This window comes from Orussus abietinus, unplaced genomic scaffold, assembly GCF_000612105.2.
Source record: "Orussus abietinus isolate OABI.00-Male unplaced genomic scaffold, Oabi_2.0 scaffold136, whole genome shotgun sequence".
NCBI lineage: Eukaryota > Metazoa > Arthropoda > Insecta > Hymenoptera > Orussidae > Orussus > Orussus abietinus.
This window is the reverse complement of record NW_019394636.1, coordinates 198,155-215,387: the sequence shown is the minus strand read 5'-3', so window position 1 is coordinate 215,387 and position 17,233 is coordinate 198,155. Positions and strand designations below refer to the sequence as shown.

General features: G+C 38.8%; 1 protein-coding gene across 2 annotated transcripts in view; it reads left to right on the top strand.

Moving 5' to 3' along the window:
- The window catches only part of LOC105696170 (USP6 N-terminal-like protein), a 53,742-nt gene that overhangs the window by 23,226 nt on the left and 13,283 nt on the right, over positions 1-17,233 (top strand). For both annotated transcript variants that reach the window (XR_001103684.1, XM_012418407.1), the window contains exons 4-7: positions 1,441-1,628; positions 4,550-4,710; positions 4,792-5,112; positions 7,482-7,623. Coding sequence is in view for 1 of the 2 variants with exons in the window: in XM_012418407.1 (XP_012273830.1) it covers positions 1,441-1,628; positions 4,550-4,710; positions 4,792-5,112; positions 7,482-7,623 (812 nt within the window). In the remaining variant the exon portion in view is untranslated. The remainder of the gene's footprint in view (positions 1-1,440; positions 1,629-4,549; positions 4,711-4,791; positions 5,113-7,481; positions 7,624-17,233) is intronic.

Sequence of the window (17,233 nt, the reverse complement as noted above, 5' to 3'; positions counted from 1 at the left end):
GATGGATCAGGTTCCCATCCGACCTAGCCGGGAAAGCTCGCCAAACCACGCTGGAGCATTGCGTCTCAGCTGGCGCCTTGCACGAATGCTCGCACCACGTGGGTGCAGGGGAGGGACCTCCACGAGGTTCCTTGCGGGCAACGGGTGGGGTCAAGCGGCCTCCCTTCGGAGAGTGCGTCGCGGATGCCCTGTCTCGGCTAGCGTCTCTCCGGGTTTGAACGAGCGGTCCGAAGCATTCGGGTTTTTCCAGCCCGTCCTGGGCCTTCGGGCCCCCATGATAGTGGGGGCGCTGGAGGCAGATGGTTGTTAACCCCCTAGAAATGGGGGGAGGGGGGGCTACAAGCCCCAGGTATGGCGAGCCACAAGGCCTATATCAACGTTGATTGCTTTATTGCAGCAGTGTCCTGCGTACGAAATGACAGCGTCGAAATGTTCTGGTGTTAATCTTTCCGTTACGAGCGCTGACTATAGTTGGCATCTGCGCGACGTCCTGGGTGTACGAGCGTCGATTATAATCGGTACACATGCGACGACCTTTGTGTACAAGCGCCGACTTTAGTCGGTAACAAATGCTACCATATCTTTTCAATGTAACATACTATATGTGTTTAGGAAGAATGATTCATTGTTGCTATGCGCTCAATTATTACTTCATGGGTATATTTTCGTAAAATTTAATAATTCGCATATAACACCGAATGCATGTATTTGGTAAAAGTAACTGATTTCATTGTTTTTGTGCGATTAATCGCCATTAGATATGACTCGTCATGGATATGACTTTGTAAAATATGCTATTTCAATTGGATGGATGTATTTGGGACAAGTTTTTTTACACCGATGGTATTTTCGTGGTGATTTAGGATATACGGAAGCTTTACTGCGCGTATTTTGAAGAATTTTCTCGATATTCCCTATATGAAACTGTAACGTATAATATAATTAGTACAATGTTCTGAATTATTATGACTAGGTTTTGATAGTCTTCGTTTTCAATTCTAATCTTTCAAAAGGCGTATAACACCAAAAATATGTATTGACGGAGCCATCTTGGTTCTAATTTGGGAGAATTAGAAATTATTATGTTAAAAAATTAAGTTTTTAAGGTGTTAGGACTTTTCAAAGGCCTCCATCCTCACGTGACAAAATTTTAAATCATTCGGTGCACCCAATTTAGAGAAAAGTATTATGAATAATTTAATGCCTCGGACCGTTTTCACGTCACTTTAATGATAAGATATTTTGACTTAAATGCTCCGATCCGTGTAACTTTTCATCATATATAGCTACTTTGATTATTATTCTCTTACTATTCCTATTACTTTAAGCAAACAGTAATCGACCTTTTTGAAGTAGCGAGATGTTTTGCAGTTGAATGAATTTTTTTTATTATTGTATTAATATTAATAATAGTATGGTATCCATTTGATTTTTCAACAGGGAAAGATATAGCATTAAACAACGTTCCATGTTTTACGTTTTGGCCGCCTACAGTATGTACAACATGGAGGTCGGATATTGCCAGGGCATGTCCGTATTGGCTGGACTTCTCTTGTTGTATATGGACGAAGAAGATGCGTTTTGGGGACTTTCCGTGCTTCTTTCGGATAAGAAATACAGCATGCATGGTTTGATTAATTTTACGTATTTTATATTTTATTTGTTCGTACATGTTTTGATATCTACTAACAATATTCATGACCTAATTGCTCAGGGATTGCTAGATACCGTTACAATTCGCTGTATCATCCAATTTGATTAGGAATTCTTTAAGGTAATGTAAAAGGGGCATTTTAGGTGTCTTGTATATGAAACTTTTCTCCGAACATGGTGTACCAAATCGTTCGAAATTTGAACTCGAGAAAAGAGGGAGACCCGCAGCAGGATCCTGATATCCATAAAATTTCATTTAGCCCTAGAACTACCAAGCCCAGTCAAAATGACAGGTTTTAGATGGCCACAGCCAAAAGAAAATTCCACCGATAATTTCACTATTAAGGGCGTTCACCACTCTAGCGATGTTGCAGGGTCTCACGGGGACAACGATTCCAAACGTATTTCTAAACCGATCGAGCTTAACGAGTGCTCATATCAAACATGAAATGTTGACCTGCGTTTATATGGGAGCGATTTTCGATTAGTGGCCATTTTCATATAAAAAAAGTGCAACGACATAATTTCAATGCCCTTTTACCTAGGAAGGAGGTGCTCGATCGAAAATCGCTCCCATATAAACACACGTCAACGTTTTATCTTTAAAACGAGCACTCGTTGAGCTCGATCGGTTGAGAAATACGCTCAAAATCGTTGTCCCCGTGGAGCACCTTTTTCAGGATTTTCGAGTTTCTCGCGAGGAATTTGAGCATTTCTTGGCAACCGTTGCCGACTCTAGGCGGAGCGTCCAACTGGCGTGTGCGGGCGGCCGGGGGTCACCCACGTTTCGGCGCCTAGTCCAGAGGCGCTAGCCGTTGCGTGAGTCCTATACGTGCAAAATACGCACACATTTTTCGCCCGTTGCTAAACACCGCCCATTATGCGTCGCGTCTTCCTCATCCGAGCGAGAAAGTACGTTTTGGTTACCTCCCACCGAATTCGATGCTAATGCCATCTAGCGGTGGAAGTCATCGTCGCCACTTTGGTGGTGAACGCCGTTAACTTAAATTTCGTTACATGAAGGTTCTACCAAGAATTGTAGACGGAAACGCAACACCCTATACCGTCCTTTATCTTAATTTGTACAAGACAGTCCGACTTGTATCCTAAATTTTAAACGCTGATCGAAACTCAATCGCAAAAGATAATTGATAAACCAATTGCAAGAGGTAACCTTAAAAGACGGGAGATAAAACAATTTTCGATTGTTATTGGTCCTCAAAAGGCAATTCTTAAATTTCGTTAATAATAGAGACAGTCTCTCCCATCGGCACGAGATCTGACCACCGAACCAGCTAGTCAAGATTAGTCAAAGATAGCACGATTACCGGCCTTGTAATGCGTGCGCTAAAATGGTACACACATTACCTTAATAATTAGACTAATTATTACATTACTTGTAATATATTCCTTGAATGATAAATTTACTGTAACTTGCAATTGTACTTGACCAATTATATGGCAAGTAAAATTGAAACTTGTGAATTACCGGCCTTGGAATGCGTGCGCTAAAATGGCACACACATTACCTTAATAATTAGACTAATTATTACATTACTTGTAATATATTCCTTGAATGATAAATTTACTGTAACTTGCAATTGTACTTGACCAATTATATGGCAAGTAAAATTGAAACTTGTGAATTACCGGCCTTGGAATGCGTGCGCTAAAATGGCACACACATTACCTTAATAATTAGACTAATTATTACATTACTTGTAATATATTCCTTGAATGATAAATTTACTGTAACTTGCAATTGTACTTGACCAATTATATGGCAAGTAAAATTGAAACTTGTGAATTACCGGCCTTGGAATGCGTGCGCTAAAATGGCACACACATTACCTTAATAATTAGACTAATTATTACATTACTTGTAATATATTCCTTGAATGATAAATTTACTGTAACTTGCAATTGTACTTGACCAATTATATGGCAAGTAAAATTGAAACTTGTGAATTACCGGCCTTGGAATGCGTGCGCTAAAATGGCACACACATTACCTTAATAATTAGACTAATTATTACATTACTTGTAATATATTCCTTGAATGATAAATTTACTGTAACTTGCAATTGTACTTGACCAATTATATGGCAAGTAAAATTGAAACTTGTGAATTACCGACCATGGAATGCGTGCGCTAAAATGGCACACACATTACCTTAATAATTAGACTAATTATTATATTACTTGTAATATATTGCTTGAATGAGAAATTTACTGTAACTTGCAATTGTAGTTGACCAATTATATGGCAAGTAAAATTGAAACTTGTGAATTACCGGCCTTGTAATGCGTGCGCTAAAATGGCACACACATTACCTTAATAATTAAACTAATTATTACATTACTTGTTACATATTGCTTGAATGATAAATTTACTGTAATTTGCAATTGTACTTGACCAATTATATGGCAAGTAAAATTGAAACTTCTGAGTTACCGGCCTTGTAATGCGTGCGCTAAAATGGCACACACATTACCTTAATAATTAGACTAATTATTACATTACTTGTAATATATTGCTTGAATGATAAATTTACTATAACTTGCAATTGTACTTGACCAATAATGTGGCAAGTAAAATTGAAACTTGAATATGAAAAAAGTGCAGAAAGCTAGGGAAGATAAACGAATTTGGAGTGAAAAACAAATAAGGAATACTATATTTGTATACGGAAACTTCCATTGAAAAGCAGTATTCAAGCATTTCTATATGTGATTTTTTTACCGTTTAGAATGTTTTAAATCTTTTAAATTTAATGTTATCGGGATTATCAGAATGTGTACGATTTAACTAAGAAAAAAATTTGACCGATGAAATTATTGAAGAATTGTCCGTGTAATTATTATATTTCCGCAGTAATTTGGTATTGATTCGCAGGATTCTACGTCGATGGTTTTCCCAAACTGAATCGATTTATCGAACATCACGACAAGATAATGAACAAGTTCCTTCCCAAACTGAAACGAAAACTCGACAAATGCGGATGTGATTCTATACTTTATGCCCTGAAGTGGTTCTTCGTTGTTTTTCAAGAAAGGGTACGAAAGATCAAAGTATTATTAGTTTTTAAATATCCTCGCAGTCTTGGAACGTTGTTTGAAGTATGAAATATTTTGTAGACCCCAGTCAGCCTTGGACTTCGCATTTGGGACGTATTTCTCCTGGACGGAGATCGCATTCTGCCCGCAATGGCGTACACAGTTATGAAGATGCATAAACGATATTTAATGCCCATGGAAAGCCTCGATGAGTTCTGCAATTACTTGCAAATTAAACTCGAGAAAGACTTTTGCTTTGACGATGATACCGTTATTAGCTCCATGGAGCGAAATATAGAGGAGCTCAAACGTGCCAAATTAGAATACCCTGGTCCACCGCTGCCGCACGAATTGCCACGCTTTCCTTTCGGAACGTTTAAAGAGCCCTCATTCACAAACAAGGTAGTCCCACGGAGGAACTAATGCATTTGTATTCAAATAGAATTACTTACTTCAAAACCCGAAAGCAACCGGTACTTTACTTACCACCTTACTTAAACACACGCTATATAATGTTCTCAACAAACTTCTGATTAAACGTTAAACGTATTAAAATGTATTAAACAACGTTAAGCTTGTTACATGGAAAGCACTTCGTGCACACGCTTTAAGAGCTGAAAGTGAAGTACAAATTTACAACGACGATAATTGTTGCATTTTTTGGTCAAAATTACCGCTTTCGATATTTAGGACGGGACTTCTCGCGACCCAATGTGATCGTTTAACGTTTTCAAACCTCGAGATCTAATATAGACTGTTTTTCACAAGATATTTCGCGACCCAATGTTGGCCATTTAACACTAGAACAATCAAACTCATAAAAGTGACGGATTTTAGATAGTCCACCAAACGCGCAAAAGAATTCGCCGGTAGATCTGGTGTTAACGTCTTTGGTGGGATAGAAAAAAAAAAAGGGTTTTGATTAATAGTTGAACTACCGTATAAAAAGGGCCAACTATAACGCAAGATCGTTTAGTTGAAAGGAATCCCGGAGGCAAGAAATTAGTCGAAGCAATATACTTTCTAGTATTAAATTCAATAAGAAAATCTTATTCCGTGGTCCCACTAGTAATTCTTCTTCCGGAATTAATGATAACGATGCGATTACATATAGCTAGATATCAAGTGCACATGTAATAAATGAATTTTCTACGATAATAGATCTTAAACGTATTATAAGCTCAGAACATAAGACCTTTTTGGACTATTTAGAGTACGACCGTTGATAGGTTTTCAGTTTATTATATCATCTTCTTTATTGAAGAAGAACATTCCTATTAAAACAATAAAGAGATTCGACATTCATTTAATGTGATATTTTTATTTACTTCATCGACACAAAATATCATTCTATAATACATACGTATAACCATACCTGTGGTACAAGTTAAATAACAATCTAGTCGAGTTCTATTTACAAATGAATGTTTGAATGTTTATATTTCATAAATAGACCACTTATTGCATTGGCACTGTAACTTTAATCGAAGCCTGAATTTAAATAATTTCTAATATAATGATGAAATGAACTAAATATCATATCCTAATGCATTGTATACGTGATGATGGAATTGTCTATGAGAACGCCACCAATAGCCAATGTGACGTACTTACAAGCAAGGTACCTGAGGTGTCCCCCTCCGATTTTGTTCATTTTTAAATATGTTATAGAGGACTAAAATCTAAGGGACCTGTGTTTTTTTTTATCGGCGGATAAACACTTTTAGGGGATGAAATCAGGCTTCAAGGTTGGCCGTGCAAGGGGGTGAGTTGGCTGTTTCATGTAGAAGCACTCGACCGATTTTCATGAAACAACCGTCAAAATGTAGGGAACGAAGAATTATGAAACATGCATTTGGAATTTTTCGGAAAAATTCATTTTTAAGGGGTAAGCCACCCCTTTGAATACTTATTTTACCCCTTACGCGAGCAGTAATTGTTCTATCCAAATGAAAGTTTTTTTGTATTGTTCTGGTTTATAAATTAACCAAGTTTTATTTGGTTAGAGCAATTACTACTCGCGTAAGGGGTAAAAGAATTATTCAAAGGAGTGGCTCACCCCTTAAAAATGAATTTTTTCGAAAAATTCCAAATGCATGTTTCATAATTCTTCATTCCCTACATTTTGACGGTTGTTTCATGAAAATCGGTCAAGTGCTTCTATATGTAACAGCCAGCTCACCCCCTTGTATGGCCAACCTTGAAGCCTGATATCACCCCCTAAAAGTGTTTATCCGCCGATAAAAAAAAACACGGGTCCCTTAGATTTTAGTCCTCTATAACATATTTAAAAATGAACAAAATCGGAGGGGGACACCTTAGGTACCTTCCTTGTTAGTGGATGTTGGATATAACCGGCACTAGTCGAGAAAGGGTTAACAGGATCTTTATCTGTATTTTGCTGACATTTTAATTTCAGAACAGAAATCCATTCGTTCCGTTGTCAGAATGAAAAACTATTATATCCTAAAAATACTTCTGTAAAGGGTTGCACCCAAGCTGCTAGAATTATCGGTGGAAATAAATTCGCTATCTATAACATTATCAACTTTTTGTCTTATTAAGATCGTGTTCCGTTGAATAAAGAAATCAATTTTAGGCACAATTTAATCTTTTAAATGAAATTAGCACATATTATTGGAATTTTTAATCCTTCTTTATTTGAATTGTAAACTCACGATGCGCGGTAGATGTTTTTCGGTTGAGAAAAAATAGACTATAGAAAAGATATTAGCTAATCAATAGAGTAAATGGAAAATAATGTTTCTTAGGTTGGTCGTCGTACCGAAGAGTTTAGCGAGGCGCAACACATGATGAGAGAGGCAGTGGCCCAGAGAAGAGATATGGCTGTCATCGAAGAGACCAGAGGAAGCTCCACACCCGTAGATCCGACGGGGTGTGGCGGTCTTGGGGGTGAGTTGACAGATACCGAAAGCTTGGTGTACAGTAGCACCAACCTTAGTATCAGGTGGTCAGGTCCGGAAAGCACGAGCGCTGAAGATGAAATCGATACCGATCGCAATTCGGAACTCAGCAACATTATACTCTACAATACGAGACTCTGAACATTGTTTTTTGGGGCCATGGTGTAATATCGATTGGAAAGTCAACGCTTTTATTTTATTGTAATAAGGTGCAATGGTATCATCTGTTGGCCAGTGCGAAGTATGCTCTCTACTTTTTAAGGTGATGTGAAAAGCGCCGAGAGATTTAATCGGCGTCGGTAAAAGGGAATTCTGTTATACCATCTAACTGATTCTCTATCTGAAACTGAATATCGCATTGCGACATTTATATTTATGTTGTTATCCGTTGTACTCAACATTCAGAATTATACGCAATGGCATATACCGCATGTCATTTCAGTAAAATGATTATGAAACGATCTAAGTAAGACTAACGAAACTCCCCAGATTCGTGATTTTTGTTTATAGTTTAATGGACTGTGGCGCCATCTGTTGCAGTTAGCGATAACTAATTGTTTTGTTGCGAAAACGGTTACAGTGCACGGGTTACCTATGCCATACATCTCAAATTCGCGGATACACCTTTTTCCCCTTTTCTGGTTCGAATGTTTAACTTTGATGGTAGAACTATGTGACATGGTTCTGATCTATGATAAATAAAAGAAGAAATATTTCGAAAAGTGCATTTTTAATGCGCGGAGCGGTCTTAGTCAGGGTTGTGTAGTGACACATCATATGAGGTTTTTTACGTAAAACACTTAAGGGAAATATTTTACATGAACTTCATGTAAAATACCTATTAACTCACACAACAAAGATTTCGGTACTGTAACCTCACTTTTCCAAAGTGGTCAAAGTATACATCACTTGTGAATAAACATTTTAGTCAAAAAAGGAAAGGAACGAAGAATAATGGCAAGTAAGAGCAAACCATTAAAAAAATCTAGGCTTCAACATTCCCGTTTTCCATACATTCCACGGAAAACTTTCAATTTTAAGCGTATCAGGAATAGGAACTGCAGAAACATAAAGTTCCATATTCATGTAATTTACTGTAAAAAAACTACAGAAATTACGTAGGGTACTTTACTTACCCTCACCCTGGTCTTAGCACCTCTACAACTATGCTAAAATTTCAAACAAATCGGTTCATTCGTCTTTTAAAAAAGTATCTGCGCAACTGGTTGTTCAAGGCCGTCTTTCAGATCACCTTAAGAGATTACATTAGAGCCGAATATTACATTTAGAAACGTTATAACAACTATTCGATACAATTCTTCGTTCCACAAAGAAGTAGCGTGATTGAAGCTAAGATCACATGACATTTTTTTTAGCCACCATTCAAACTAATAATTATTGGATATGGTCTAGCTATTCATCGCTGTTTGGAGATCGAACAACATAGCAGAAAACGTATACAGAAATACGGTTTTAATATATGGGCATTTTAGCTTGACGTTTATTTTTTTGCTGTGGAATCTTTTCGGAACTAGCCAGGAGTTGTCCGTTAGATTGAATGAACTCTCGGTTTCAATGAAAAACTTCGCAACAGGGATGGAATTCTGATTTCATTTTGGGCAGGGTATAAAAATACGCAAAAAGATGCGTTACAAAGTGAAAGTATATTTTACCATTTCATGTGTGGAGTTAAAATAAAGCATCTTCTGAAACGCTGAAACACTAATACACTCTCGGGTTCAATGAAAAACTTTGCAACAGGGATGGAATTCTGATTTCATCATTTTGGGCAGGGTATAAAAATACGCAAAAAGCTGCGTTACTAAGTGAAAGTATATTTTACCATTTCATGTGTGGAGTTAAAATAAAGCATCTTCTGAAACACTGAAACACTAATACACTCTCGGGTTCAATGAAAAACTTTGCAACAGGGATGGAATTCTGATTTCATTATTTTGGGCAGGATATAAAAATACGCAAAAAGCTGCGTTACTAAGTGAAAGTATATTTTACCATTTCATGTGTAGAGTTAAAATAAAGCATCTTCTGAAACACTGAAACACTAATACACTGGCGGACATGAATGCTAGGCCAGGGAAATAAGCAATTTAAATTCAAATAATTTTATAGCTTATGAAAAAATATGAACAATGTTTGGAACGATGTATGTAATAAAAATCTAGGTTGGGATTTTGGCGTCGCTCGTTTCTGCAACGAAAAATAAATACGTTAAAAAATGTCAATGTTTTACGCAGCGGGTACTTTCACCGCAAACGCTACAAAGACGGTTAGAGTTAGAGCAATACATCGGTCCGATTTTGTAGAGCATAAAATTTCTTTTAAAGAAGTCAGTGACATCCCCTGTCTATCTTCAATGGTTTGTCCATGAGAGCCGTTCGCAGGAAAACCTCAAATAAGTTGGGTTTTCACAAAAGCCTCGGAGCCATTTTAACTGTTGAATTCATTTCGGGTACGTTAATGTTACCGAAAAAAAAATCACTAAATTTGTACATTCAATGGTATGTATGAAACAAGAGATTCCATTCTTGAACTTTTTTTTTCTCCTGATTTTGATTTTTGACGGCCATTTCTTGATCATTTCTTTTCGAAATTTCATATTTTGGTAAGTAAGATATAACTTTTGACCTAATTATTGGAGCAAAATGAAAACGTATGCAATCGTTTTGTCCTTTAATGGTCCATCTTTTTGCCGTACATACGTACGGGTGTACCGCCGCTATTCGCATGTAAACAAATGAAAACATGTTTCTCGCGATTTTGAACAATCTCAGATTACTTTTAGCGCAATTTTTTTTGTTTAATTTAAGTTGTTCTGGCTGAAGAATATCTCAGTATTTCAATTTTTTAACTAGGTCATTGTGTTTACATTGTTATAAACAATTGTAATAAATTAATATTTTTTATTTTTTATGTGACCCCATTTTTTCCTCTACCCTCTTCAACGTTAAACAAATATTTGTAAAAAATGTAATACCAAAATCGATTTTTTAAATAACAGTGTTAATTTGTAACAGCTATTCATATTCTCACAGCGATGTTTCAAATTATTTGTTCTGCTCTATAGGATGGTGTTTATAGAAAATATTTTAGTAATATTTATATCATTTGTTTTATGACGTGCAGAATTCTGCCATCACAAGCCGGAGCGGAGCGATGGCGGTAAGTACCGAATTTGGTCATTATTTTATTTTAGCATCGGTTGGCGACACTCGAAGTCATCTTGAACGATCACTAGTTGTAAGTATTTGTTGTATTTGTAAGTTTTATTATAGGTCTTGTTAGGTATTATGGTTTCGAGGCCGATAGGCCTGTGGAATTTCATAATTCAGATCATTGCCCTACCGCTCCGAATCGAAGAGGTCGGTTCGGAGGAAAGACTTCCATCTCGCGGACAATAAGTGCAATTCTTGGTGGAATTCGGATATTTAACCCTTTTAGTGCCGGAGGCCGATATATCGGCCCTCGCTGCACTGGCGAAAAGTGCCAGAGCCGATATGTGCCCATAATTATGAAAGTGGTCTAAGTCATATATTTTTTGTTTCGAAATTACATTGAATTAATTTAGTTTGAAATAATGTGGCGTGAAATAACTGATAAACTCATTTTTTTTTTTCAATTTTGACTTAGACCACTTTCATAATTATGGGCACATATATCGGCACGCACCTTGTATCGCTTTACTATTCGCTTTGCGAGAGATCTCTATCTCAAAATAAATTTTTAATACGTTATAAATAGTCTAATTTCATTACGAGAGAATTAAAATAACAATACGACAACACCTATAACAACCTATAACCTACCTGTAACAACCTATAACCTATAACAATTACTTGTTTCGGATGAGTTAATCCGTCCGGCGCCTCCCATGTGCCTTGGAGTTATTTTTCATGTTTCTTGTGCAATATTACTTATTTTGTTAAAAAATATATTGGAAATTTTAAGTATATACTTTGCAATAAACGGTCTATATAAATTTATGATAAAAAGATGACTTTTCCTATGTGCAATTACGTTTTGAAACAGAGAACTCAATTTTTCTTCTTTTTTTTTTTGATCACTTATACCTTTGTTATTTATGTAATTTTCAATGAATATAGAAAAATTAGCGTCACTGTTTTATTCTCTATTTTGTCCTTAATACCCTGCTTTTTGAATTATGTAAATATTGCCTTTCGTTTGGTTTATATGAGCCTTTTCCAAATCCTAGTAAAATCGTACAATTCGGCCGGTTATCGCACCCATTTTTTTTTTTATTAGAAACTTTTGTTATTTTTCGAGTCATTTTGGAAGTATACGACGTCAAACGGTTAAATGTGCATAACATTCAATAACAAAATTATATACGCATACAGTTACATTTTAACGGACTTCCTACGGAATGAAATATATGTGATATCGATAGAGGAATGTAAAAAATATATTTTTTGACGTTAACACAATTTTTGATAGAAAATTGTTACAAACAAATGATATAAATATAGCTAATATATTTTCTTTATAATCACCATCTTGTGAAACAGAACAAATAATTTGATGTATCCCTTTGAGAATGTGAGAAACTGTTGTAAATGTGTATTGTTATTTCAAAAATCGATTTTGGCATTACAAATTTTAAAAATTTGTTTAATATTGAAGATTATAAAGGAAGAAAATAAAAGAAGAAATTCATTCAAATCAAAAGTAAAAAATATTAATTTATCGCAGTTGTTTATAACGATTTAAAGACAATGGTCTAATTGAACAAACTTTCACATCACCTTAATATATAGGCTGACCCTTTCATATCACCTCAAAGGATGGAACGGTTGCATTCGGTTCCATTTCGCTTCGATGATTAAGTCAAAAGTTACATACAATTTGCCAAAAAACGAAATTTCGAAAAGAAATGATCAAGAAATGGCCGTCAAAAATCAAAATCAGGAGAAAAAAAGTTCAAGAATGGAATTTCTTGTTTCATACATACCATTGAATATACAAATTTAGTAATTTTTTTTTCATTAACATTAACGTATCCAAAATGAATTTAACAATTAAAATGGCTCCGAGGCTTTCACGAAAACCGAGCCTATTTGAGGTTTTCCTGCGAACCGCTCTCATGGATAAACCATTGAAGATAGACAGGAGCTGTCACGTACTTCCTTAAAGGAAATGTTGTGTTCTACAAGATTGGTCCTATGCAATTTTTTTCTAACTCTAGCCGCCTTTGCAGCGTTCACGGTGACAGTACCTGTGGCGTGAAAAATTGTCGCTTTTAAACGTATTTATGTTTTATTGCGAAAACGAGCGGCGCCACAATTCCAACGACTGGGGTTCTTATTACATACTTCGTCGTGAATATTGTCCATATTTTTTCATGAACTATAAAATTATTGGAATCTCCGGATACATTGAGTTGCAACGCCGTAGAATTCAGGCTTTCCGATATCTCAGTTAAGCTTAGAAATTGAACTGGCAGAATTAGCACTGCCGTGAAGACTGGTGAACTTGGATAAGCTAACGACAAAACTAGCTCGACTACTCGGTTTTTAAATATTTTCCCCCGCCATGCTTCACTGATGTGTTTTGTGACAAATCATGAGCAACAGAGACTGTTTTTTCGGTGTCCCAACAGGATCATCCGCTTTCCACATATTTGAGGCTTGAAAGCGCTTTCGCTTGGTTTCCTTTTCTTTACAAATAGTCTCACTATATCGTTAAACCGCTAATAGGGTCTTAGTCCCTGAATGGAGACCGCTATCGATATTTGTTTTGGGCCCGTCCTTGCTGGTTCTAAGTTGCGATCCGCGGCTTAACCTATTTTTGAACATGAGAGTTACGTGGGACATAACACTGCCACACCCTATACAAATGTCATTCTATTTACATAGGTATGTAATTTCATGAAAAATATAAATATAACTACACATGAAAAATGGACACTGCAATTGCAAGTGAACAAAAAAAACTACCGACCGAGGATCGAACCAGCGCCCTAGCGATTCGAGACTATCAGCCGCTTAAGGGCGTTCACCACTCTAGCGATTTTGCAGGTCTCACGGGGACAACGATTCCAAACGTATTTCTAAACGGATCGAGCTTAACGAGTCTTCGTATCGAAGATGAAACGTTGACCCGTGTTTATATGGGAGCGATTTTCGATAAGTGGTCATTTTCATATAAAGAAGTGTAACGATATCATTTCAATGCCCTTTTACCTAGGAAGGAGGTGCTCGATCGAATATCGCTCCCATATAAACACACGTCAACGTTTTATCTTTAAAACGAGCACTCGTTGAGCTCGATCGGTTGAGAAATACGCTCAAAATCGTTGTCCCCGTGGAGCAACTTTTTCAGGATTTTCGACTTTCTCGCGAGGAATTTGGGCATTTCTTAGCAACCGTTGCCGACTCTAGGCGGAGCGTCCAAGTGGCGTGTGCGTGCTGCCGGGGGTCACTCACGTTTCGGCGCCTAGTTCAGAGGCGTCTAGCCGTTGTGTGAGTCCTATACGTACTAAATACGCACACATTTTTTGCTCGTTGCTAAACACCGCCCATTATGCGTCGCGTCTCCCTCATTCGAGCGAGAAAGTACGTTTTGGTTACCTCCCACCGAATTCGATGCTAATGCCATCTAGCGGTGGAAGTCATCGTCCCCACTTTGGTGGTGAACGCCGTTAAAGGGTTGATATAATTGATGTCCTTATCAGGAACATACTAAATGTTTAAACCATTATTACTCTAAAATTCCTAAGAGGTCCGCGCTAGTCCTTGGCAAATGGTTTTATACATGCAAGAACACAAAATAATGAAGTAATAAGAAAATCTGAGATGACCACACCTGATTTTGTCCTTCTTAGCCTAAAACTGAACGAACGAAACGCAACGGTCTCAAAATTCTAGCGCTCTTGCGCTATTCGAACATGTACACGGACTACGCGACCATAGCCCTCTTCTCGGTTTATTCGATTACGAGGGCGATGTAGCGCGATACTGGGTCGGGGCCTCCTCCTCAGACCACGTACCAGGCGGACCGCGCGCCAGCGCGATAAGGAAAACTGCCTGCATGGCACAAAAGAGCACGAGAAATGGGGCTTCAGCGCGGTACAAATGATGCGCGCGCCTGAGAGGTCCCCTACGCAAAACAGAAAAGAAAAGGAAAGAATAGAGCGACGCTGCGAACGAAAAGGGACGAGGAAATAGAAAGACGGGCCGCCGGTGCGGCTTGGGCACAGAGGACGGGACCCACTTTTAAGTACCTGAGAATATGTCCATGACTCGCCTCGCCTCGCAGTCTTCGATAGGTGTCACTCGGTGTAGGCGGTACTTACAGGTGCGGCACGAACTTGTCAGAAAGAAGAAGGATTTTCGGCTTTAGGGACCCGCTTAAATAGGCTAGAGTTACGGCCTCATTTGAGGTCGTTAATTGATCGTGACCCTTAGTGGGATTCCTTGGCCCAGTTAGGATCGCGGACTGCGCGCTCGATGTGATTCTCCCCGAACAGGGCAGCGGCGAGAGGTCCTGCTGGCTCGCGACCGACTCGCATCGAAACTCCTATTCTGGGGCCGTGGTGCCTCATCGCTCCTGCCAGGATCCTCGGCGAAATCCGGGATATAAATTTCTGCTGGGCTCCTAGTCTCGGAGTGCCACCGTGGTGTCCCGGTCATCCTTAGGCTCGTTTAGTCTCACGACACGACCTCAGGCATTTCGCGCTGCGTGGCCACGTGATGTTAAGGTGTCCAAGGGCACTGATTATCTGTGGGACGCTTCGGTTATTTAGAGCTCCCTCGTTCCATTGCCTCGTATTAGGTCGTCAATGGGATTCCCTTGGACGTATTTCACGGGTCCGGACGGTTGGTGTCGGCGGTGACTAGGTAGGTCGCAGATGAGCATGTACCCTCCAGTCTTGCATTGCACCGGAAAGTCGGGGCCCACCCCGCGGGCGGGCGCATTCTGGACCACTGCCGGCGCCCTACCCTGGCTGGTTCACCATCTGAATTGCCCAGGGTGGAACCGACGCCTGTCACCGGTTACTTATAGTTTGGTGTGGTGCTAAGTCGTGTCCCCACAAGGCGGAATCGTGGGATGTTGTTGTCTAGTGCCCCTTCTGTACCCGTCTCACAAGTCCGTCCCTGGGCCCTATCGCGTGGCCGCCGACGATATCGTCGGCGGGGGACTTTGGTGGTGTCGTCGACGAGGCGGGGTCGCAATCTTAATGCTCAACGGGTTGAATTTGGCATCTTGTGTAGTATGAAATTTGTTGTCTGTGATCCGGAACGCTCCTGGTCCCGACCAATCGGTTTACGCCGTTTACAGGTTTTTCTACAATTTATTATAGTTAGGGACCACGCTGCGCCTCCTGGAGTCTCTTGCTATTGGTTAGAATATTTTTTTCTCTGTTCTCTTTCTATTAGAGTGAGAAGTCACGACACTAGTGCAGTCTTTGCTTGGAGTAGGTGAACTAACTTCCGCGTTACACTCCTCCCATAAGGAGTGTCATCCCCCTTAAGTGCGAAAGTAGGGCAAAACTTGGCGTTAGTTGCGCACTAGTACCGCACTACCCCTGTACGTATACAGGGAGTAACAGAATTCGTAGTCACGGTTTATACACCGCTATTCTTCTTGAAAAAGGAGTCGAAGAGTCCTGTACTGCTTTTTCTTACAGTGCATAAATTTCCTGTAATAACTAATCGAAGCACAGCTAATCAATCGCGTTCCTCCACTGAAGGCATAGTGGATAGAAGTGCGTCCGGCTGTCTGTGGCGTAGCAGCCTTTCCGGCGTCCTCTCCACTAATCCTGTCGTTTAGAAACGCGATTGATTGGCTGTGCTTCACTTAGTAATTACAGAAAATCTATGCACAGTAGGAAAAAAATAGTACGAGACTTTTCGACTCCTTTTTCAACAAGGATAGAGCTGTATAAACCGTGACTACGAGTTCTCTTACACCCTGTATAAAGAAACCGCGTAATTTGCATTGTTTTGATCAATCTTTGGCGAGAAATGAGCCTTAATTTGATCCTAATTTTATATAATATTATACACATATTTTATAAGCCTAAAGTTCCTACACGGCTTCAATGATTCAAATACCTGATTAGTAGGAAACTAGATAACTTATTGGTTAAGGAGTCTGACTGATAATCCAAGGGTCTCAGTTCAAATCCCACCATCCGAAGGAAGGTTTGGTTCCGAAAGGAAATAGATTTGATAACTATGTGATGCGTCATGAGACCCGAACTTACACGCCCACTCTCGCAAACGCGGTGCACGAAACTAGTGCAGACCGCGGCCGCAACGCGGCCACTCGCGGCATATGTCTCCCGCAGGCACGCGAGGTCCGCACGGATTTATATGCAGGCCCCGAGTTCTATCGTTACAATTATACCATCTATTACGTTAACGGTTACTTAACTCGAGAATCGGACAACTTGGTTGGTCAATTAGAAAGCTGTATCTTCCCGTTTTTGTTATATATATATATATATTTATTGACGCACACAACAAATTTAATAGTTCCAGTACACATCTACCAATATTTAATTAATCACGTTGGTAAACGTACATATGCTACATCATTCAAAATGTGCTTGTTTAATG